Source organism: Phalacrocorax aristotelis, chromosome 7 (assembly GCF_949628215.1).
Source record: "Phalacrocorax aristotelis chromosome 7, bGulAri2.1, whole genome shotgun sequence".
In the NCBI taxonomy this organism is placed as follows: Eukaryota; Metazoa; Chordata; class Aves; order Suliformes; family Phalacrocoracidae; genus Phalacrocorax; species Phalacrocorax aristotelis.
Genome location: NC_134282.1, coordinates 30,209,921 through 30,232,727, shown reverse-complemented (window position 1 = coordinate 30,232,727; position 22,807 = coordinate 30,209,921). Strand labels below are relative to the sequence as shown.

Below are 22,807 nucleotides of genomic sequence, written 5' to 3'. Positions count from 1 at the left end.
GAGAAGACTGAGGGGGGATCTCATCAGTGCCTACAAATATCTAAAGGGTGGGTGTCAAGAGGATGGGGCCAGACTCTTTTCAGTGGTACCCAGTGACAGAACAAGGGGCAATAGGCACGAGTTGGAACACAGGAAGTTCCACTTAAACATGAGAAAAAACTTCTTTCCCGTGAGGGTGACAGAGCAGTGGCACAGGCTGCCCAGGGAGGTTGTGGGGTGTCCTTCCCTGGAGACATTCAAAACCCGCCTGGATGCGGTCCTGTGCCCCCTGCTCCAGGTGTACCTGCTCAAGCAGGGGGTTTGGACAAAATGATCTCCAAAGGTCCCTTCTGACCCCTGCTATTCTGTGAAAGTGGTGATTGCAGAGAAAGGTTTGGGGGTCCTGCAGCTGCAGGGAGGTGGCTCAGCCCCTTGCAAGAGGTTCAAGTGCACTGGGGAGAGGTGGCAAAAAGAAAAAAGCCATTGTCACCAAGGGACAGGCAGCAGTAGAGGGGTGTTTGTCACATGGAGGGGAAATGCGGCTTCTGTGCACTGCTTAGCCCCATCCTGAGCAGCTCTGGTACAGAAGTGTGGTCTTAATGCCTGCCTTTTTGCTTGCACTGGTGAAAGTTAAGCGACTGCTTTTGGTGGAGCCCTTTCAAAGCCTGGCAGCTTGGCTGCCATGTGTCCTCCAAATGTGGGGCAGGATGCTCAGCTCTCTCCCGGCTGCCTGGGGAGGAACCTGGGCTGCAGGTCACCAGCCCTGCCTCCTGCCTGTGGCCAAAGCCAGGGGAGCCCTGCCAGGACGGCAGCTCCCAGCTCCTTCATTCCCTGGGGCCATGGGGCTGGCAGCAATGGGGAAGTGTGTGGGGGTGTGGACATGGAGGGCTCTGGGGTGTAAGCGATGTTGGTGGCTCACCACTGCCCAGCAGGGATTGCTCCCGAAGGCAGCTCCATGCCTGGAAAGCTGGCAGTGGGCCTTACAGCATTGGGGCAGCTTCATGCTTTTTTTGGTGGCTTTCCTAAAAACAGTGGCTTGTGCAATCTTCCCAGTCCTTCAACAAAACTTTTCCTGGCAGAACCCCTCCAAAACTTCTGGGAACGTAAGTTTTTGAAAGACGATGGGGTTAAAGACATTTATACTTCTTGTACAGCACTGACAGATTTCCTGGTGCAGAGATTTCTTGCAGAAACCCAAGTTTATGTCGGTGGGTTGGGCTGGGGGAGCTGAAGTAGCTCCATGAAACATGGGGGAGATTTTCAGCCTAGAAGAAAGGGCAGAGGTGATGAGGGAGGAACCTTGGAAACTGCTGGGGATGGAAACCCTGTCCCTCTCCATCCCACCATCCTGAGGAAGGAGTTGTTCCCAGTGCACAACCTGAACTGTCTGCTGTCTGGGGTGTTGCTCTGAGAAGAATTTTCCCCCAACCCCTTCATGACTGACCCTGAAGGGCTGATCCTGACTCTGCTGCTCACGCAGGTGAGACCGGCTCTGTGTGCTCACAGTTCACCTCCAGCTCTATGCCAGTGGATGCGTGTGTGGCCACACCTGCATGGTGGCCGGCCGGCTCCCCTGGCCCTGCTGGCATGGGCAGGAGGATGGACACAGCGCTGTCTGCTGCTAGCCAGAGCCTAGGCTGGGAACATCCATGAGATGGGCAGTGCTGCATTTGTCTGTGCATTATGCATAGGGTCCTTCAAAGCTTTGTCACAGCTGGTGACTGTATGTGCACTGTGTTCTATGGGAGAAAGCTTTTGCAGATATCAGGAATAGACTGAAATGAATAGGGCGTAACAAGCACTGAAACATGACTTTGTGTCTGCAAATAATAAGGAATGAGTTACAGTCTTGGAAGAGCAGGAACGTTACCCTGTGTGCAGGGTCCAGCCTGTCCCTGGTGTTGATTAGGTGCCCTCCTCACACTGTCCTCTGTATTGAAGCTCTGCTTGAAACGTATTGTCTACAGATGGGTTTCTCAACCTTTTCTAACCCAGAGATGGCCAAACCTCTTTGGTGGAAATCCAAGGATCATTTTGTTCAGAGCCACCACATGGTTTTATTTATGTCCCATGTGAATTAGGCAGACGTCTCGCTGTTTGTCTGTTTTATTTCATTCCCTCGCTCTTGCTTGCGCGCATAGGAATGTGCGCGTGTGTGTTTAGGAACAATTTTGCAGACCGCTTCCTACTGTTGTTGGGATGAGGAGCAGGTCCTGGACCCAACACGACAGTGGGCAGTGATGGGCCCTGTCCTTATTTCACATCACAGCTCTTTTCCCCGGGCAGATCCTCCTGGGGAGGGAGAAAATTGCCAGGCACTGCCCAAGCTGCTCCACCATCTTTTGCCATGCCAGGGTACCCAGGAAATCCTTGAGGACCATCAATGTTCATGGCCTCACCAGGACACCAGCTCCAGCCTCAGGCTTCAGGGCTATCCCTGTTCATTTACAGCACATTGCTGAAAAACAGCCTGAGCCCATGGTGCTGGGCTGAGTACTGCCTGGTGCATCCTCTGTGCTGATTGATGGGGGCTTCGGTTCCTCCACTTTCTGCCTGGAAGTGTCTGGGTCCCCCTGCTTCTGGAGGGGACACCTGCAGCTGCGTCCCTTGGTCCAGAAGACATCACCACTGGCTGGCTTTTTCACCAAGGAAGTGCTCAAAGGTGGCTGTGTCCCCTTTGGAAAAAACAGCCACCCTGGGGTCCCCAGCAGGAATTTTCCTCCCTCCCTGGGAGGAGTTGGATGGGCAAAGCCAGGACTGGCATTGGTGGGAGACTTCCCAAAATCCGGCCACTTGTGTGAGTCCTCCACTGATGGCGGCAGGGTGGCGCTGCCAGCTCCCAAAGCCACGCTTAACTTGACACATGTGTGCAGCCCTGGGAAATGTGGTGGCTCTGATTCTCATTTGTGCCGCCTTACCCTGTGCCAGCCTGCCGGGAGGCAGGGCCCTACCAGCAGCCACGCTCCGCTCTGTGCCTTCCAGCACGCCAACCTCTTTGCCGGATGGCCCGAGATGCTGGTCCCCAATCCTCCGGCCAGCAGACATGGCGTGGGGTTCCGGAGAGATGGGTGCTCCCAGCCCTGGCACTGGTGGCATCCCTGGGGCTGTGGGAGCAGCACAAGGGGCTGAGCCTGTCAGGGGAGAAGGGATGGTTTGCATCTTCTGCATCCCTTGCGGTCGCCACCAGTGGCTGCCATTTGGGATCTCCGGGTTTGAGAGGTGGCCGTGCTGCTGAGTGCTGTCCCCAGCACAGGGATGAGGAGGGATGGGGAGCCAGCAGTGCCTCACCTCTGCAGCTCTCTCTGGAGGGGTTAAGCTCTGCTTAAGCTCCGCTTAAGTATGATCCCAGTAGAGCCCTATTTTGGGGGATCCCCAAAGAGAGGCTTTGTGGGGCGGGAGAGCTCTGTGCAGCCCTACTTGGTGCAGAGCATCCCTGGACATGCGTGCAGCCGCCCTCTGGTCTGTTTTACTCTGAGGCGGAGGCACCAATGGTGTTCAGGTGTCTCTGGGCTCCAGTAGCAGCTCCTCTCGGGATTTGCGACTGAGGTGCAGGGTGCTCTGCTCTGCCACATGTCCACACCCAATGGGTTGCACTCTTCTGGTCCTGGTGTGGTGGATTTTGAGCCATCGAGGAGTGTGGACAGACTGGCAGTGAGGCACATCTGTCGGCCCAGCTCTGGCTGTTCCTTGCTGATGAAACCCCCGGTTTGCAACACAATTATTTTGGCGTTTTGTCCCGGCCATTCGCTTTCTATTCTGGTGCTTGCCTTGCGGGAAGGCTTTGGGGATGGGGGCGTGGGAGCTCATTTCAATTGTTCAGGGAATGGAAGTAACTCATTTTGCGGCTAAAGAAACCCAGCGGAGCTTGATGCGTGCAGGGAGTTTTTCCACTGCTGTCTCTCCCGTTTAAACAGCGTAACCTTGAGGGTTTCCAAACCGATGCTCAGCACGCTACCACCCTCCTCGCAGCAGGGCTGGATCTGGTGGCTGGCCCTTGGGCTAGAGCCTTGCTCAGGGCACCAGCTGTGCATCACCTGCCTGAGGCCATTTTAGGGGAGAAATATGTACCTTGTGGCGTCTGGGGTTTTTTTGGGCAGGAGGGAGTGGACCGGAGGGGACAGAGAATCCCCCCATTACAGGCTGGGATTGTGCTGTTGAAAGCCCAAGGCTTTTAGGGGCAGGAAGGTTTTCACCTTGTTCTCTCTGGGCAGGGGCGAGTCTCCCACCTACTCCCATGTGACCCTGGGAAAATGAATCACCAAAAATGAAAGGAAGCAAAAAAGAAAAAGAAAAATGCCAATTAAAAAATCCCTCCCCAAAGCTGCCTTCCAGAGGGTTGGGCAAAAGATAAAAGCTCTCCAAGGAGCTGGGACTCCTCCTCTCCCACCACCGACTTCTCATTTAAATGTCTGAGCGCAGGCTGCAGCCGGCACTGCCTCTGCAGCTGCCCCAGGGGAGCTCCCTGCGGCCCACTGCTCGCCACCCCTGCCGTGCCCTGGGGGCAATGCCCATGCAAAAGGACGGTAGAGCTGGGTCTTAGCACCCCAGAAGCAGCCTGGTGTGGAACATCCCCGAGGAGGACAGACCCGTGCTCCGGGTGGTCCCTGCGGCAGACGATGCAAGAGCCCCTGGGGGGCCTGAGCTGAGTGGTGCCTGCCCGGGCATAGAGGAGTGGACAGCACGGGTGTCCCAGTGCATGGACTCCCTGAGGCCAGCCCCCCGATGTCGGCTCCGCTGCTGCTCTGGGTCATCCTCCTCCACTGGGCCACCGGCGGGGGCTTCGTCCGGGGGGGCAGGACCTGGCAGCACTGCACAGGTAGGAGGGAGGCCTGGTGGGTGGGCTGCTCCAGGAGGGAGGCGTAAGACAGGCGTTGGCCATGCCAGGAAACACGCTGGGACTCGTGTGCTCCAACGGATGGGATGTACCCCACGCTGCCAGGGCAGACCCCAGAAAGTGTGCTCCTTTTTGGGGGGACACAAGGCTACTGCAGAGTGCCCTGCATGGTGCAGCCTCTCCCTGGCCACCCAGCCCCAGGGTTTTGGGTGCCAGTGAAACAAATATCAGAGTGGCAGCATGGCGCAATGCCTTGAGTGCTGCAGATGCCAGCACCCTGCCTGCAGCCATGGGCAGCAGGTACTGGGGTCATCCCTGCACTTGCAGCCCGCCAGTGTGGCACAGGACCAGGGAGCAACCAGCGCTCCTCGGTGCAATGGGGAGAGCTGTGTGCCCGTCTCTGTGGCACAAGAATTGTCCCAAGGTCTGTTGACCCTGCGGACCAACATGTGGGGAGGGGAAGGGCTAGAAGGAGAAGTAGAAGAGAGCCATGAAGTCCCCCTGGAAAGTCCCTCCTGCCACAGAATCTCCAGGGCTCCCTGCACTCTGCCAGACACAACCTATGTCCTCCCAGCAACAAAACCTCCTGGAAAGTTTCCATCCTGCCATCCCCAGCCAGGGAGCTTCCAGCTCCAATGGCATTTCCCACAGGGAAGCACCAAGAGCAGCGTGAGCTAAAGGAGGTCCCCATCCCTTAGCTCTGCTTTCCTGTCCCTGTGCCACGTGGTCCCTGTGTGGGCAGTAGAACTTCAGCCCAGTTTTTGGGGCTGCTTGGGCCCAAGTTCTGTGTGCTTGGGGCTTGCCTGGTTTGATGGCACATGTATTTACATTTTATTACAACCCGGCCAACAGTGAGGAGGAAAGCTGGGAGAGATTGGAGAGTTTCTGCCCACTCCCTCCTCCCCCACAGTGCTCTAGTCTCTCCGGGGACATCCCCACTGCCCCCAAGCAATCTCAGCTGGAGGGGTCCCAGGGGTGTCAAGGCCCCGTCATCCCTCCTGCCGGCCCCTGGCCCCAGCTCCCAGCACAGCCCTGATGCCATCCAGCTGCGGGCAGCCACCCCATGGAGCAGGCAGCTGCTGGACACGTGCGCTGCCTGGCCTGGGCTGCTCTCCTAGCCATTAACTGCTGGCTCCACACTGATCATTCATTAGCAGCGACGGATGCGGGAGGCAGATTTGGACGCGGTTGGGGTTTAGGGATTTGGTTTATGTTTCAGGATTTGGTCCCTTCCCAGCCCACAGCCTTGGGCAAAGCCTCCAGCCCCAGCTGAGCTGTCCCCTGGCTCATCCCAGCCACCCCTGGGGCAGTCGGGGGTTCCTAAACCCCTCTGCAAATCCAAGCCTGAATTCAGCTTGTGCTTTTTGCTGAGAAAAACAGGGACTGGTCATTCCCTGAGTTGTGCATTTCTGAAATAAGTAAATTCAGCTAAACCTCCCCCCCCCCCAAGGCTTTGCTTTAGGAGCAGCTTAAACCAGCAGAAGGGTGGGCAGGGGGGAAGCAGAGACAGCAGGGTGGGAAGGACCTCACTGGTCTCCCTGCTCTGGACTGGATGGAGCCCCACAAGCAGATTCCTCCTTGCTCTGCCTGTCTGGTTTTGGGCTGGCTGGGGGTGTCTGGAGGGAAACGTTTCCCCTCTCCAGCTGGTTTGGATTCAGGCACACACTAGTCCAGCCTTGCTCACAGCTCCCACCCTCCTAGCTCTCCCACTGTGCCCCAGCAGCTGAGATTCATTAGTACAAATAGGACCTAAAACCCCAGTCTTACTGGGGATGGGACAGAATCAGGGATTTTTTAGTCTAATCCAAGTGCTATTTCATCCCCTTCCCCTGGGCATCATCATCACCGAGCCCCTCTACCCTTTGCTATAGACGCCACAGTCCTGCCAGGGAAGCATGCAAAAATAAAAGCTGCGAGGGTGCCAAGGTGAGGAAGGTCAGAGAAGCACCCACTGCAGGTACAGCCCTTCCTGCAGCTGCCAGCATGGGGCTTGCCAAGATGTCGGACTGATGATGACCCTGTTACAGTGCCAGCACGCAGTGCTGTTCTTCACCTCGGCTGGGCATGTTGTTTCATCCTCTGGGGAAAGGATAGTTATTTAATGAGCAGTTTTGGTGCCTGCCAGGGGAGTACATGCATGTGTGCAATGAGGGCTGGGTTGGGAGAGCCTGGACTGGGACTGGAGGGAGGAGCACCATGCCCCACCGCCCTGGGGGTGGGGATGGGTGGCTGCCCCATGAGCAAGCCTGTGGGTGCTGGATCCCTGCCTGCTCTCCTGGCTCTGGTTGCAGTCGCTGGTGCCAGTGGATCTCAAGGAAGCTGGTGGCAGCCTGGGGCTGCCTGGCCAGCAGGTCCCAGCCCTGGGGTCAGCTTTTGGAGCTGCATCAGTGGGACAGTTCATGCAGGTGAGCCTGCACACTTGGTGTTCCTGCTTGTGGGGTGGAGGTGTCAGCCTAGGTGCCTGAAGGGCAAACCTTCCCTGTGTCCCTGAAACAGGGGCTCGGCGCAGGCCCAGGCCAGGGGATGGCAGGCTACCAGGGCACGTCAGGCCCCCTCTGCTGCTGTGGAGCACTCTGGCCAGTGCTTGAGATGGGCGGGCTGCCTTGAGCAAGCTGGACATCAGAGCACCTCACAGCGAGGTGGGGACCCCATCCCACAGCGGGACAGGATGGGATGTCTGTCTGTGACATACTCTGCTGTCTCTTGGCACAGACCTGCGCCCACTGGACATCCTCTCAGAGGTGGTTCCTGCCGGCAGGCTGGCCCATGGCATGAGGGTGTTTCAAGTGCAGGGGGTGCGCGGCTTCCAGCTCACCGCCTCGCGTCCCCGTGCACTGGGCTTCCCCGCCTCCCGGCTCTTCATCCACTGCGACCGCTTCCCCGAGGAGTTCTCCATCATCATCACGCTGAGGGTCCTCAGCATCCCTGTCAAGGTAAGTGCCGCGGGCCAGGCATGGAGCAGGCACAGCCCAGCCCTGCAGCTTGTGGCACACAGATTTGAGTCCATGCCCTCCTGCAGAGAAATGAGTACATCTTCACACTGATGGCAGAGGAGAGCCCCAGCGTGCTGGTGGGGCTGCGCTATGCCCCCAACAAGCTCCACTTCCTCTTCTGGAGCCAGGAGCGCACCGGTGGCTGGCAGACCCGCGTCACCTTCCCCAACGTCTCCCTCTCTGACAACCAGTGGCACACGCTCGTCCTGGCTGTCTCTGGCCAGTCCTTCTCCTTGACGGTGGACTGCAGTGTCCCTAAGGATGTGTAGGTTGTGGGTGGCAGTGGGGGGCTCGGGAGGGCTGCGCAGTGGTACCAGTTCCTTGGCAGGACACTACCCTGCCAGCAGCATCCCCTCCAGCCACCAACAGATGCCATGAAATTGTCCCCTGCCTCTTCTCTGCCCATCTGCAGGGTGGTGGAGATGCCATTTCCAGCTTCTCTGTCAGTGAAGAGAGCCAGCTTCTACCTGGGCAACAGGAGGAGAAGGAAAGGCATATTCACGGTAGGTGCCCCATGGGGCGGGGCTGCCTGGGGCACTTGTGGCTGGCTGTTGGGTGAACTGTAGCCCCCTCTCAGCCCCCTACGCTGGCAGGGCTTGGGCCATGGCACGGACAGCAGAGATGGCTGTGGGTCCTGCTGCTGGGTTCGGTCCCCATCCAGCTGTAAGTGTGCAAGGGGCAGTGCTGGTGACTGGCGCTTTGTGGGACAAATGTGTTTTTAAGAGGATGTCAGTGGTGTGGTGGCAGAAGGACAGTTTGTGGCACAGACTCATTGATATAAAAGTTAGGGCAGTGCCTGATCCTGACTGGTAGTGAAAAGCAGAAGTGGTGAAAGCCATCTGCAACTAACAAGCCCCTCGTCAATGCTCCCCTTGCACTAGCTGTTAAATTGCCTGGGATGGAGATTCTGGCAGGGTGGGCATGTAACAAGGCTCTGATAAATGTATGTGAGTCCTGTGGAGGCTTCCACAGCCCAGGAGGGAGGGCAATGAGCAAGAGTTAGGAGGGAAATCTAGGGCTTAAATCACCTCAGTTTCCATTTCTTGGTCTTGCTGGACTTTCTCTCCATCCTGCTGCTCCCACTTTCCCAGGGCTTGCTGAGACAGCTTGTCCTGCTGCCAGGAGCTGATGCCACCCCTCGTATATGCACCACCATGAACTTTAAAGTTGCGACGCTCTCTGTCCCCACTGTCCTCCAGGATCTCCCTGTGAAGCCAGTGAGCAACGAGGTGCTAAAATACTCCTATGGTCAGTAACTCCATGTGGAACGGACTCCGTTGGCCATCTTCTGCATTTGTTGAGGAAGGCTCTTTGCGTGGGGCTGGGCACAGAGTAGGACTGGAGGGGAAGAGGGTGTCCCCAGCACCCTCTGCTTCTCTATGTGTGTGTGGGATGGGATCCCTGTCTAAATCCCCCTGGAGAGCCAGGGTGCCCCCACCTGGGTCCCTTGGCAATGCTGGCCTCATGCCAGTAGCCCCATGGGTGCCAGACCCAGGGTTTTCTTAGCCGGTGGCTTCCCAGCTCAGTGCTGGGATGCCATTTCCTCTGTTCCCTGGTGCCCGTCACCAGGATGGGACTGGGACATCCAACCCTGCCTGTATACATGGGGATGTGCCTTGCTGCTTGTCCATCATGTGCACTAAGAGGTGCCTCCCTTGCTTCTCTTCGTACGCAGAGACCGACATGAAAGTGACCCTGGGGTCCCGTCCACCATGCACCAAGCAGGAGAAGGAGCAATTCTGGTTCAATGTCTCCCAGCGAGCGCTGTACCTCTGCAATGGCAGTGCCTGGATTTCCATGCTGGAAGGTACTGGTGTGCAGTGCACTCTTGGGAATGGAGGGAGGCTCTTGCAGCAGAGGAGAAGCCTAGATTTGCCCTTGACAGCACTTTGGAGTTGGAACCAAGTCAGACAACAGCAGGATTAGGGGGCTGGTGTGTCCCCCTGCCTCTCTCCTGCCTGGCTGGGCTTCGCTTTGCTCTCAGTGCCTACATTGACACTTCCAGCACAGCTTTGGATTCAAGCGCCTCTGTGAGCCAGTTCCCTGAACACTTACACAGTGCCCGCATTGCCCATCCACATTATCCATGTTGTCTGTCCCTCCTGGGGCTTCTCTGGTCAGGAATGAGCCCTTGGTTTGTCCAAGTGGGACAGCTCACCCCACGGAGACCCATGCATGGGGTACTGGGGTGCTCGCTGCCACAGGGTTCCAATGGCGCTGGTGCTGCTGGTGCCAAAGCACTTGCAGGGTGGACAAGAAGGAGCAGAAAGACTCATCACCTGCCAGAGATACCCGAGGGAGCAATGGAAGGGTGGTGGAGGCAGGTTCACATGTTGTCTTAGCTCTGGTGGCCTTTGTGCTGAAAATAGTGAGGCAGCATTGGAGCAACAAGGTTGCAAAGCAACCAGAGCCTGGAGGGATGGACATTGTTCGATAATGAAATGGATTTTGCCCACTGGCATTCTCTGACTCACTCCAGGCAGTCTGCCCAGTATTCCTGGTGAGGAACATGGAGGGCAGGGCATGCCTGCAACTAAGACATCTTTCGTCCCTCTGCCAGGGTTTTTGTTATGCTGGTGCCCACATGGTATGTTTGGATGAGCTGTTTGCTCCCCACAGGAGCTGCCAGTGGCTGGACCCACCATCCTTCTCTGCCTCTGGAAGTCATCAGGATTGGCACCATGTCCTTGTTTTCCCAAGGAGACCTTATGCTGGGATCTTGCTGACCTGTGCCCCTTGGTGCCACCAACACTGGCCCTTCTTGTAGCCCTTCTCCTGCCACTTGTCCCTTCCAGTGCCCACTCATCTGCCGTTGGGACCAGTCTTAGCCTTTCTGTTCTAATTTCTGGCATTAATTCTAAGACTTCTCTAACTTCTTCCAGAGTTCATGCTGACTCCAGTCAGAGAAAACATCTGGTGCAGGGCTGCTGCAGGTGGGTACGGGTTAACCTGGCTGGTCTCAGCAGCCCAGGCCTTTTTGCTGTAAGTCTTTTCCTCTCCTCCTTGTTTTCTTTAGGATAAATGTATCAACCCAATTTGTAAGAAGCCACCAAAATCTGTGGCATATCGTTCTTCCCCGCTCCCAGAGGAGACTGCCTGGCAGAGCATTTCGCAGTCCTGCCCTCCACTGGAGAACAGGCAGGGGTGGATGGGGATGGATGTGCTGCCTAATGAGATGGAGTCAGGCCTTTTACCACCCACTCGGGTGGTGGCCCTTCACCACGAGCAACACCACGACCTTCATTTTCCCCCCATAAAGCTCCATTCAGCAGCAAGCACCACCAAGCCAGCTCTGCTACGCAACGTGGGGCACCTCTCCAGGCAGGGTCATCTGGTTTTAACCTCACCTCTCTTTTTTGTGGTCTTTTAGTCAAACAAAGGCTGGACTATGTGGAGGAGTACCAGAACCTGGTGACCAACTCTGAGACGATGGGAGTTGAGGTCTTCACTATCCCAAAGGTAGGACTGTTTGCAGCCACTGCCAACCGGTACACCCCACCGGGATCAGCCATCTATAAGTGGACCGATGGGAAGTTTGCGCCCTACCAGAATATTGCCACCTACCAAGCTCAGTCCTGGAAGTATTTCACCATAGGAAAAAAGGTAAGTCTGCCTGGAAGGTTATTCAGTACTTTCATATTTAAGCATATTAAACTGCAATTGCCCAACACTGGCTTCTCCTCTGTAGCCCTGAGTCTCAGGCATGGTTTAGGGGGTGAATCTTTCTCTCATCTGTCTTTGATGGGCTCATGGTGATACATGTATTCAGCCAGTAAAGGTCTGTCCTAGGGACTGCCAGCTGGTCTGTGGGCTGCCCTCCTGTGTTTTACTATTTTTGCCGAGTCACAAGTACATCCACCCAGGCCATTTTCAGCAACTGATGCTCACAGCACAGGTAATTACATGTCTGGAGTGTTCAGATCTCTTCCCCAGGGATCTCCAAGGTGTCTGCAAGGTCAGCCTCCAAAGCCAGCTGTTGGAGCTGGGTCTCCCCATGTGCTGGGCTTAATTTCTAGCAGGCTCTGCCTGTTCCTGCCTCAGATGTAGTGAGTGCCAGTTTCAAGATTTCCTCCATGCAAAGTATAGAGCTGACCTCCAGCCTGGCCTGGGTGTGCTCATAGCACAGCCTCCACCCTGGCACAAAGGCTGACCCGCTTGGGAGGCAGGTTTTGCAGCAGTTCCCATCTGGCACTGTGAAGTGAGGCAGGGGCCACCCCAGGCAGCGGCTGTGGCATTGCTCTCAGGGACACACAGCTCCTGATATGGGAGCACAGAGATCAAAGCCCTCCTCTGACTGTGGCAGGCATCCTGCCATGCATAAAGTGTGCTCTGGTCTCAGAGATCTACCTGTGGTCTTAGACAGCCATCGGAGCCTCTGGCTCCCTCCCAAGACCCACTGAATCCAACCTTCTGCATTTTTAAGCCCTCTTGCTTTTAAATTGTTCCAGGACTTTGGAGCCATCTCTCCTCCCGTGGGCAATCTGCCATGGGACTCCTGCAGACTATCTGCCCGGTTCCTCTCCCTGGGGAGCTACTTACCACTTTGCAAGGAACCCCAGGCAAGCCCAGCAAACACCTGCTGAGAGCCAGCTCTGTGCAAAGCTCCCAGGGAGTTGGGATTGTTCCCAATGGGCATGACCCGTTCTGGCTTTGTCACCAGATGCTGCGCAAGGTGGCGGCAGGGCTCCCCCATTGCAAGTTACCTGCTCCAGGTTACGGAGGGACAGGGAGAAGTCCTGCTTCCAGGCTTGGTGGCACCAACAGCCCTGCTGTTTGGATACATATGGGCCACACGCCCAGTTACCTGCCTGATGGTGGGGTCCTGTGGTAAACCTGGTCAAGACCTGAAAATGCAGCTGTGTTGCAAAGCTGACTTTGGGCTGGGAGTGTGCCTGCCATCCTCATCACTGCACCTGCTCTGCAAAGCTCCAGCTGTACCCTCAAAGGAAGGAGACAGGAACACCCTTGGCTGGATTTATCTGCTGATGGGAACCTCCTTGAGATTTCCAGTGTTAGTCTGGACCCACAACACCCCCTTGCAGTGATGGCTGTGGGGGCAGAAAAGACCACCAGGCTGGGGGGGTCCCAAATCCCCATGGTTCCTACATAGCGAAGCACCCATGTTGGTGCTCACCAAGGCTCACATGCTCTGGGTTTGCCTTCAAGTCTTCACTAAGAAAAACTTACTCAGACTTACTAGGCAGGACAACGTCTCCGGCGCAGCTTGGGGCAGGTTTTCTAGTTAGGATTAGCCTTGGTGCTCCAGAATGGCTGGGAATGGAGGCAGGTGCTCTGAGTGCAGCTGCCTGTGCTTGGCACATTTCTGCACGGAGATGACGACCAGATAGGTGTTGCACCAGCAGTGGTACAGATATCTCCAGTTAGCCCAGGTTCCTTGCACACGTTAGAGGTGGGATTCACCTCTGTAGGTGTCAGCTCCTTGTTGCTGCACCAGGACCTGCTGATGCTCTGCTGGGATGGGGTGAAGAGCCCCAGAAGGCAGTGTTGGCGTTTCCTGGTGGCTCCTGTCAATGAAGAGCAAGGGATGGCAGGCTCCTGAGTTGTGGGGTTGGGTCCAGGCCTTCCTCTTTCCCCTGATGCTGTTTCTGGAGGTGCCCTGAAGGGACTCCCTGGACTGGGGCTCACAGGGGGAGCTGCCCAGCACTGGGGATGCACCTTCCTTGGAAAGACTTGAGGACCCAGCACAGGCCACCGCTGAGGGGGAAAGGTCTCCATCCTTGGGGCTGGCTGAGCCTCAGCTGGACAAAGCCCCAGGCTGGTGCTGGCAGGGTCCTGTGCTGGCCAGGAGGCAGGAGACCTCCCCCACTGACTGTTTTCTGCTTGTGGTCTGTGTCCCTGTGCTTCTTTGTGGCCTAAACTGGGGCCTAAGCTCTGCCCCAAAACACAGCAGAGTGGCAGAGCTGACATGCCACACCATGCGCTCCTGCGAGCTCAGACATACCTCCCCCAGTGTGAGGCCATAGCTGCTGCTGCACGCTTGTCCCCAACACCGATGCTTGCAGGGGGCTTTTCTTGGTCTGGAAAATGTTTTGTCTCAGGGAATTGTTATCTTCATTATTATTTTTATCATATCTGCAATTTTTCTTCTGAACAATCGTTCCATACAGGGCAGGTTTGGTAGCTTGGATCCCCCTCCCTCCACAGCCTGTTTCGCTAGCATGACTGTGCTCCCCATCCCCAGGGCTGGCAGGGCACAAGAAGCTGCAGCATGACTCTCCCTCCACTTGGCTCCGAGACTGTGGCTGTGAGTCTCGTCCCTGCCCCAGCTCTGCGGGCAGCAGGCACTGCTGCTGCCACGCAGAAAGACCCCCACAAGCTACTGGATCCCTGTCACCACTTTGGGTGCACTGTGCTGCTTGGGGGCTGCTCTGGGATCCCTGCCAGCAAGAGTTGTCTTTCCCCACACTGGCCACCTCATTCCCTGGCCCTGATTCCCATGGACACCTGCCCTCACCCATCCCATCTTCACCCTGCCCATGCTTGTCTACTCCCTTTTGAGAGCAGAAAACCAAGATGTCCTGGCTTGTTATTTTTCAGATCTTCCTAGCAGTGGCTAATTTCGAGCAGAATGACAGGGGTCAGGAGTTCTCGGTAATATACAAGTGGAGCTGGAGGAAAAAGAAATTCGTCACGTACCAGAGGATCACCACGCACAGCGCTAGGGACTGGGAGGCATTTGTCATTGAGGGAGAGACTTTTCTCGCAGTGGTCAACCACAGAAAAGGTACCCAGCCCTTATATTCCCTACCAGCCTGGCTCAGCTGGGGCAGGCAGCCCTGGGGTGATGCTGGGGACCACGGCACCCACCATAGGCACCCTACTCAAGAGCATCCTCCCATTGCTGTGGAAATACTGCAGCTCCTTACACATCCTCTGCCAGAGTGCAGGGTGAAGCCAGGGAGTCACTGCACACAGATTGGAGTGCGGTGTCCTTCAGGAAGCCCAAACCCTTGCAGACCCTCTCATTTTAGGAGAGCAAAGCACTGAGGGAAGTGGCTGACATGGTCCCCGTCCGGGTTTCCAGCTGTAGGGTACAAGGACAGGAGTGGGGATAGTTTGCTAAATCTCTGCTTCTTTTCATTTGTTTCCCTAATGCTACATAACGTGTTGGGTGTTGAGGCCATCTGCATGGGTTTGCAGGGGCTGAGCCGTTTGAGAAGCCAAAGCCTTGGCCTTGTGGACACACAGGAAACCGAGGGAAGCTGAGTGAGAACCTGCTAATGTCCCCCCTTCCCTGGTCACCCTGCAGGTGTGGTCCAGCCTCATTCCCCTCCCAGGCCACAAGTTGTTCTGTGTTGGGGCATGCACCCCTCAGCACAGGGATGAATGGGTCAATCCCACAGCCCTGGCTTTCCAAGATGTTCCCAGCCAGGTTCAGGTGCTGGACCAGTGGGGTCCTTCCCTTCCATCAGGGCTGGCTTCTGTGGCACAGCTCCTCTGGCTCCAGGCTCAAACCTGGTGGCAGGTTGCTTGGGCACCTGCTGCCTGTGAGCTGGGCTGGAATGTCACCTGTCACGTGTCACCTGTTGGACCCCACCATCGCCAGTTCAGACAAGACCTACCCCTGTGGCAGGGGCAGCAGAAAGGTCCCTTTGGCAGCCATGCAGGAGTTAAGACCATCATGGCCAAGCCAAACTGGGGATATTCCCCTCAGCGGGTGTTGGAGGGTCAGTCCTGAGAAGCTGCTACTTACCTGAGTGGCCATTTCCCACACACCGTATTCTCCCTGCAGCCATTCTTGCCAAAGTCCCTTCCATTGCAATGAGGATCACCCATAGACCTGTTAACACATGGTCCTGCTGCTGCTAAGCCACCAGAAACACCAGCAGGGCCAAGCCAAACACAGCAGTGTTTAGGGAGTGTGGGGTGGAAAGGGACTGGTGGTGCATTGCCCAGTCCTGATGAAGAACGGCTCTGGCTGGAGGGGATGTGCCAGGCTGAAGCTGCAGAAAGGCTTTTAGCTTTAAAGCCAGCTGGGTCCCACATGGACTTGAAGCTGAGATGCTTGACTGGAACCCAGGAGCTGGATGGAACACGTGCTTTGGTGCTGCTGGGCTCAGCCCAAGTGCTCAGCACAGTGCAGGCTGCAGACTGTGTCATTCCCTCCCTCTTTCTGGAGTTTCTGCCATCAGCAGGGATCGGCATATGGAGATCCCTGGCCAGCTCTAGCGCTCAGGAGCTGAGCACGGGCCCTTAGCAAAGGAGTGATGAAAACTGTTAGTGAGGTGCTGTTCCAGCTGTGGCCTCATCCCAGATGTGCAAGCTTGTGTGCAAAGGGTCACAGCAGACCATGATTTCAGTAGCTTAGGGACTTGGCTGGGACTGGTCCCACTACACATGGCTGTCCTGTGGGACAGCCGGCAGAGCTTGGCCGCCCTGAGACACTGGCATGGTGCCTCTGGTGTGCTGCTCATGTAGGGGAGACAGCACCCTCCTGTCCCTCATCTGCCAGCAGCTGCCAGCTGCCACTGTGCACTCAGGAACAAGCAGCGAGCATGTTCGATGGGGATGGAGGCTCTAGAGTCTTGTTGACTACTTCCTGGGGAGCAATCAGTCACTAGAAAACAGCCATGCAACATGCTGGCAAATATCTGCACAGCTGAACTTGTTTCTGGGTCTTGTTTCTTACACGAGTCAGCTATTTCTTTTCTTCACTGCACGTGCGTCTGTCTGTCTCCCCCAGGGAATAACCACAACATAGACAGTGTGATATACAGATGGAACCCCAGGACAGGGTTGTTTGAAACCAACCAGACCATCCCTACCTCTGGAGCTTATGACTGGGAATTTTTCACCATTGGGCCGTATTCCTTCCTGGCTGTGGCAAACACGTTCAATGGCACATCCACTAAGATCTACTCACACATCTACATCTGGCTCAGTGGCTCTTTCCAGCTCTTCCAGTCCATCCTGGTAAGGCTTGGCCACTGATCAAACTCTATTTTTCAGTCCCCCCTCTGGATTTAGACAAGCCAGGGAATAATTACAGAGACAGATGCTCTTTAGTCCTGTGGAAAGGTAGTGATAGTTTCCCACTGGCATTGACAGGCTGAGATTCATTTTTTTCCATGGAGGGTTTTAGGAGTGGGTAACTTCCCTGCTGCACCTCCAGCAGGTCCCCCACCACCACCTCACAGCACCCTTGGCTTGGAAAGGCTTATATATTCAGCTTCTCATGTGGCTTCCTTCCCTACAGACTTATGGTGCTGCTGACTGGGAGGTCTTTCATATTGGGGACAGAGTCTTCCTGGCTGTTGCAAACAGCCACAGCTATGACAGTGGGATGCCAGCACCCTCTAACTTCTATGCCATCAACTCCTCCATCTATGAGCTGAACATCACTGCCCAGATGTTTGTCAAATTCCAGGACCTCGTCACCTACAGGTACCTGTGCAAAGAGTCAGGGTACTCCTCAGTCCACGTCCTTCCCCTGAGCAACCTGGAGGTCTCCTGGGGGTTCACACAGGCTTGCATGTGGCCAGGGACAGAGACTGGTGGGGAGGGAAAATGGTGACAGGTCCTTGGCACCAAATCCCAGTGGGAGCTAGAGAAGGCCCTGGATTTAGGAATGAGTGTGGATTTCCTTTCAGGAACAGCCTGGGAAGAGCAGGGTTTTCTGTGTATCATCAGGGTGGCAGAGATTGGGGTGGAGTGGGCTCAGCCCAGTGGACTTGCAGCCCCTTCCCCAGCTAGCCATGGAGAGGCCATCTCACCTGCCCCTCTGCTTGCTTCATCCCCAGTGCCCTGGACTGGGAGTTCTTCTCAGTGGGAGATGACTCTTTTCTGGTGGTAGCAAACTCCTTCAATGGCTTCACATTCTCCGTTAACAGTATTATCTACAGGTACTGCTGTGGGAAGAGGGCAGGGTTGGGTAGTTGGGGAATGACCCTGCTGGGAGCCCAGCATGAGGGCAACCTCTGCAGATGCTGGTGCATCTCTGTCCAGGGAGGACGGATAGGATGGCTCCGTATTTCTGGAGAGGTTTCGGGGCAGGAATGAGAAGCCCCAGTGAGGGACTGTCGTGGTTTAGCCGGCAGCTCAGCCCCACACAGCCGCTCGCTCACTCCCCCACCGGTAGATGGGGGAGAGAATCAGAAGGGTAACGCTCGTGGGTTGGGATAAGAACAGTTTAATAATTAAAATTAAAAGAAACAACAACAGAAATGCAATGTAAGGGAGAACAACGAGAGGCGCAAAGCCCCGGGGGGGGACAAACCGCCAAAACAAACCGCACACAAGGCAGCCGCCCACCGACCCCCAGCCGCAACTGCCCCCCCTCAATATACTGGTCATGGTGTCACATGGTACGGATTGAACCTGCCATTGGCCAGTTGGGGTCAGCTGCCCCCGCTGTGGCCCCGCCCCCCCCAGCCCCTCCCCTGCCACGCGGCAGAGTGCGGGAAGCTGGAAAGGTAGCCGACCCCCCCACGGTGAGGAGAATTAACTCCTTCTCAGCCAAAACCAGCACAGGGACATTCCACCCTGAACCACAGCGGGGAGGTGGGAGATGCCAGCCCCACAGCTTCGGCTTTCCTGCCCCCTTTCAGGTGCCCAGCTTGTGCCCCAAGAGCTAACTGCCCTCCCCGTGCAGGTGGCAAGGCTATGAAGGCTTCGTAGCGGCTCACCACCTCCCCACTGTTGGCTGTAGAGACTGGGAGGCATTTCACACTGCCGAGGGCTCCTACCTCCTCTACTCTAGTGCCAAGGAGCCGATTTCCAAGGTGCTCAAGCTGAAAACCACCTGAGGTGGCTGAGACACGCTCGGCTCATCGACAGGATCAGGGCAAGCTGGGCATCAAGGTGAAGATGGACCACAGAGCCCAGGAACAGCTGCAGCATCAGCCCTGCAGCTGGCTGGTTGTGCACTCTGCAAGAGAGGGAGGAGGAGAAGGGGAGCTCCAGGGCTCTCTGCAGCCTTGTCTGGGGGCTGGCAAAGGTGACCCTGCTTTGGTGCTGTTTCTCTTGGACAAGCTCTCCTGCTACACTCCAGAGCCACGTCCTACCCAGGGTGCCTGGTGCCCAGGCACTTTCCCAGGCTCACTGGGACCCCAGTGCTTGGCAGTCCCCAGCCAGGAGGGACCCAGAGCTGCCGTTGGTTGTGGACAGAGCTCACACAAAGCCAGGGAAGACAGAGACTGAGCAGAACATGTGCTGCCGGGGTGGGTGAATGGCAGGGGGAAGGAAACGGTATGTAAGAAATTGGGGGGAAAAGATGGCTTCAGGCTTGGCTCGGCCTGCCCAGCACCTGGGGCTGCAATGCTGAGGACCCATCTGGTTTGACATTGAACACCATGCTTCGTGTCCATCTTCAGTGGCCTCGCCACCCCATTCCACTGCTGCAGGCGCCTGCCCGCTCTCCTGCTCCACTGTGGCTGGTTTTGGTCATCCTCGCCAACCGACGTATGTGTATTGTACAAATCCATAGATGTGTACAAGGACCAATGCTGGTCCTTGCACTCCTTTACATGAGGTTAGCGACGCTGAAGCAAACCTGCTGTGCACGGTGACCAATCCAGATACCATGGGCATGGGAAAGACCCAAAACTGCTCCAGGCCTCTTTTCCTCTCCTTTGTCTGGGAGACTCTTTTGCTTAACCAGAGCTCTAATAAATTGTGCACCCAGCCTTCGTCCAAGCACAAGCTGCGGGTACCCGAGCTGCTCTGCCCATGGCAGAGGCTTTCCTCCACTCCACAAACCACCCCCAAGCATGACAGGGCCATGTCCATGGCCATAGGTGGCCTGTGAGGACAAGGTGGCCCTGAGCAAAGTGGGGTGCTGGGGTGAGGGTGCCTCTCCCACTCCCCTTTGCATGGGACCCTCTGCCTCTCCCAGTTGGCCCCATCGCTCGGCCTTCCGCGGCCCCAGGTTTCCCGCTGGGGCTGGGTCACCCACCCTGGCACTGGGGAGCCCGCAGGAGGTGCTAGCCCACCAAGAAGGAGTTGGGGTGGGGGGTCGGGGCACAGCCTGAGCTGCCCTGGGGTCCAGGCCCAGGAAAGCCACCACAGGCAGCCCCTGCAGACCTCCCTTCTCCCCAGGCCCAGTCACATCTGCAGCTGGCTCTGCTGGGAAGGACTGTTTCTTGCTTGTGAAACAAGGCAGAACTCAATTTGCTTCCATCACGCTAAGCCACGTGCAGCATCTCTAATTTGGCCACAAGGAAAGGCAAGATAAGGCAAGACATACCAGACGAGGAGCAGAGGCACCATTTGGACAGATGGCCCCTACTCGAGACAGGCTGGCGTGAGGGTGGAGAGGATGTAACCTAATGGGAGCTGCACTAGTACACTGAATTTAGGCTTGTCTGCTTTGGGAGAGATTGAATTAGGACAAGCACAACCCCCTTGAGCACCACCACTCTCCCCAGATGCACAGCTTCCAGTGCAGCATAAACCCTGAGGGTTTTCCTATGTGTTGGGCTTTATTGAGAAATCAAAGGTTTGTGAGATCAGCCCCAGGCTGCTGGTGGCAGGCAGAGGCTGCTGAAATGCTGCACGGGGGCTGGGACCAATGTCCTGCTCTCTGCAAGACCAGTCCCTCTCTGGAGCCAGGACAATGTGGCTCCACTGCACAGAGTGACGCATCCCTCTGCACCCCAGGCTGCGGGGACCTCCTGGCCCCACAAGAGCCCCCTCCCTCATCTGTCTCACCCCAGGGGCTAGTTCTTTCCAAACGATGTGGACTGTGAACCTGTGGCCGGGGCTGCTTTCCCTGCGAGCCCAGCTCTGGCAGGGGAGAAGGGGTCTGTGTGTGGGGGATTCTTCCCCAGGAACCTGGGCTCCATTGACAGGTCTGCATGGGTGTTCCTGTCATCCCTCCTCCATGTTGTTTGCCCATGCTCAGTCCAGCATCGCTGGAGAGGGATGAAGTCGGTGGCACTCATTTGCAGGACCAGAAAAAGCACCGGAAAATCCCATAAAGAAGCTTGGAAGCCTATCAGATTGCCACTGGCTCCCCACAAAGAAGCGGGGAACAGGGAGCCCCAACGCTGCACTACAGGGCAGTGCTGGTGGTCTCTGCATGGCCCTGGGTGCTCGACGGTGACTTCAGGTACTCCACATGCTTGCAGGTGTCCTCTTGATTGTGCCGGACATAGCAGATCACATAGACGATGACCATAGTGAACCAGCCAAACATGGTGATGAACATGGCCACGTCTGTGGTCCTTTGACGCACGCTGCAGAAGTTGACACCAGCATCCAGGACCTGGAGCAGTGGCTTGCCCACGTATTCCTCACGTGGGGCTGTGTGGCAGGTGATGTCCTGGACGGAGTCAGGGTCCAGCCGTGCCTCCCACAACACCGCCTGCAAGGCACACTCGCAGTGCCAGGGGTTGTTGGCCAGCCGGAGCTTGGCATTGAGCGTCAGCAAGGCCTTCTTGGGGATGTTGCGGATGCGGTTGCTGGAGAGGTCAAGGGTACGCAGCCCAGCAGCCACCACTTTGAAAGCTGCCCTGTCAATCTTCTCAATGGCATTCCTGGAAAGATCAAGTTCCTCCAGGTGGGAGAGGTGCCTGAAGGCCTTGCTGGGGATCCTGGTGATGCTGTTGGCATCCAGCTTGAGGAACACTGCATCTTTGGGGATGTCCTTGGGGATCTCCACCAAGTGCCGGGAGCTGCAGAGGACAGCCTTTGCCCCTGCCCTCTCTGTGCACTGGCAGCTTGGGGGGCAGGAGCTGCCCCAGGGGATACACAGCAGGAGGCAGAAAAAAGCCTGGGTGATGCTGGCTGCCGGTGTGGTCGTGAGGGCCATCTTGCACCTGCCCAGCTCGGCATGGCTGCTGGCGATTCCCTGGTGGCTGCAGCAGCTCCTGGGCAGCGGGGCGGCTCCTCTGCACTCCTGCAAAGCCTCTCCCATTGCTGGAGGAAAGCGGTGGGTGGAGGGGATATGAGAAGACATTATTTCCTGGAACTTTGTTTATGTGCCCTGGCAAAGCAGCAAGAGGCTGGGCTCAGGAGCCAAGAAAATGAGGGTGGAATGACACTGGCTACCATCTTTTCCAGGACAGCTTAATTTGGCTTAAGATTAATTATACCTGGACATAGAACTGTGGAGATTAAAAACCGTTTCACCCCCCATCGCAATCTCTGTACAGACCACTCAGGCATAGGGTGCTGCAGGACTGGGGTGTCGAAATGGGCACAGCCCCAGAGCCTCTGCCCCACCCTGCTGCCAATTTCCACATGGGATGCATCAATTTGCTGCTGGAGGACAGCAGCAGTAAATTCCTGTCTCACCAACCTCAAGTGTTAAAAAAAAAGATGAGTCAGACTCCCCAGGTCATCAGGCTGGCTTAATCACCACTGGGTTTTTAAATAACAAGATGTGGAGTTCTTCTGCTTTCCCCATATGGTCCATGAGCTGGTACATGTTTCCAAGCATTTTGCCAAAGCAGGTGTTAGGAGGTGACTTTGTTTTTTTAAAGTAAATAAAGAGCATGGTTTAACAGCCTGACCCCAGGAGCTGGAGCTTAAGAGAGGAGCCACTGACTATCACAGTAAAGGGGGTGATCTGGGATCCTCAAGGGCCACCCCTGCCCTGCTGTGGACAAGGCAGGAGGTGAAATAGGCAGGCCTTCTTTCCTCTGCCCTTTGGTGCTACTCACACCTCTCCTGCTGCCTTGTCAGGCTGGGTGGAAGAGATTCCCATGGAGAGGAAAGTTGGGGTATGGGACCCTGGCAGGACCTGGGAGCCTTTCACTCAGGAATGCAATTGTCCCTGGCAATCTCACTAGAAGACCAGCTGGGCACTGGTCATTATCCTTCTGGTACCAGCATGCTTCTGATAATGGCATTCCCCTGATAACAGCATCCTTTAAGCACCAGTATCCCTCAGGTCTGAGCATCCTCAGGGAACCACTTGGGCGATGCTCATACCTGAGGAATGCTGCCAGTGGACCTGCCCGTGGACCAGCCCAGGGGTGTGGGACTGCACAGCGCACTCCTGCAGGGGAGATTAAGTCGCACTTCCCCTGGAATCCCT

General features: G+C 56.3%; 2 protein-coding genes across 4 annotated transcripts; one reads left to right on the top strand and one right to left on the bottom strand.

Moving 5' to 3' along the window:
- The first annotated feature begins 798 nt into the window (after window positions 1-798).
- On the top strand, window positions 799-21,837 carry TSPEAR (thrombospondin type laminin G domain and EAR repeats). 3 transcript variants are annotated; one of them, XM_075099622.1, is made up of 12 exons: window positions 799-4,795; window positions 7,526-7,746; window positions 7,833-8,071; window positions 8,219-8,309; window positions 8,898-9,054; window positions 9,482-9,613; window positions 11,177-11,409; window positions 14,365-14,551; window positions 16,511-16,740; window positions 17,024-17,211; window positions 17,568-17,669; window positions 18,419-21,837. In XM_075099622.1, exons 1-12 carry the CDS (start codon window positions 4,702-4,704, stop codon window positions 18,570-18,572), a joined length of 2,028 nt encoding a protein of 675 aa, XP_074955723.1. In that variant the 5' UTR covers window positions 799-4,701; the 3' UTR covers window positions 18,573-21,837. The 3 variants fall into 3 exon arrangements, with proteins under 3 accessions (XP_074955723.1, XP_074955721.1, XP_074955722.1); XM_075099620.1 differs by lacking the exon at window positions 799-4,795 and adding an exon at window positions 10,689-10,739 and having other exon boundaries at window positions 4,838-7,746; XM_075099621.1 differs by lacking the exon at window positions 799-4,795 and adding an exon at window positions 10,689-10,739 and having other exon boundaries at window positions 4,838-7,746; window positions 18,375-21,837.
- On the bottom strand, window positions 20,014-22,272 carry LOC142060063 (leucine-rich repeat-containing protein 3-like). The gene has a single exon (XM_075099623.1). The coding sequence runs from the start codon at window positions 21,722-21,724 to the stop codon at window positions 20,819-20,821; it is 906 nt and encodes a 301-aa protein (XP_074955724.1). The 5' UTR covers window positions 21,725-22,272; the 3' UTR covers window positions 20,014-20,818.
- Window positions 22,273-22,807: the final 535 nt, after the last annotated feature.

Coding starts and splice junctions, on each gene's coding strand:
- TSPEAR (XM_075099622.1), top strand. CDS start 4,702: ATGTCGGCTCCGCTGCTGCTCTGGGTCATCCTCCTCCACTGGGCCACC. Junction 4,796..7,525: donor GACCTGGCAGCACTGCACAG/GTAGGAGGGAGG, acceptor CTCTTGGCACAG/ACCTGCGCCCACTGGACATC. Junction 14,552..16,510: donor AGTGGTCAACCACAGAAAAG/GTACCCAGCCCT, acceptor TGTCTCCCCCAG/GGAATAACCACAACATAGAC.
- LOC142060063 (XM_075099623.1), bottom strand. CDS start 21,724: ATGTCTTCTCATATCCCCTCCACCCACCGCTTTCCTCCAGCAATGGGA.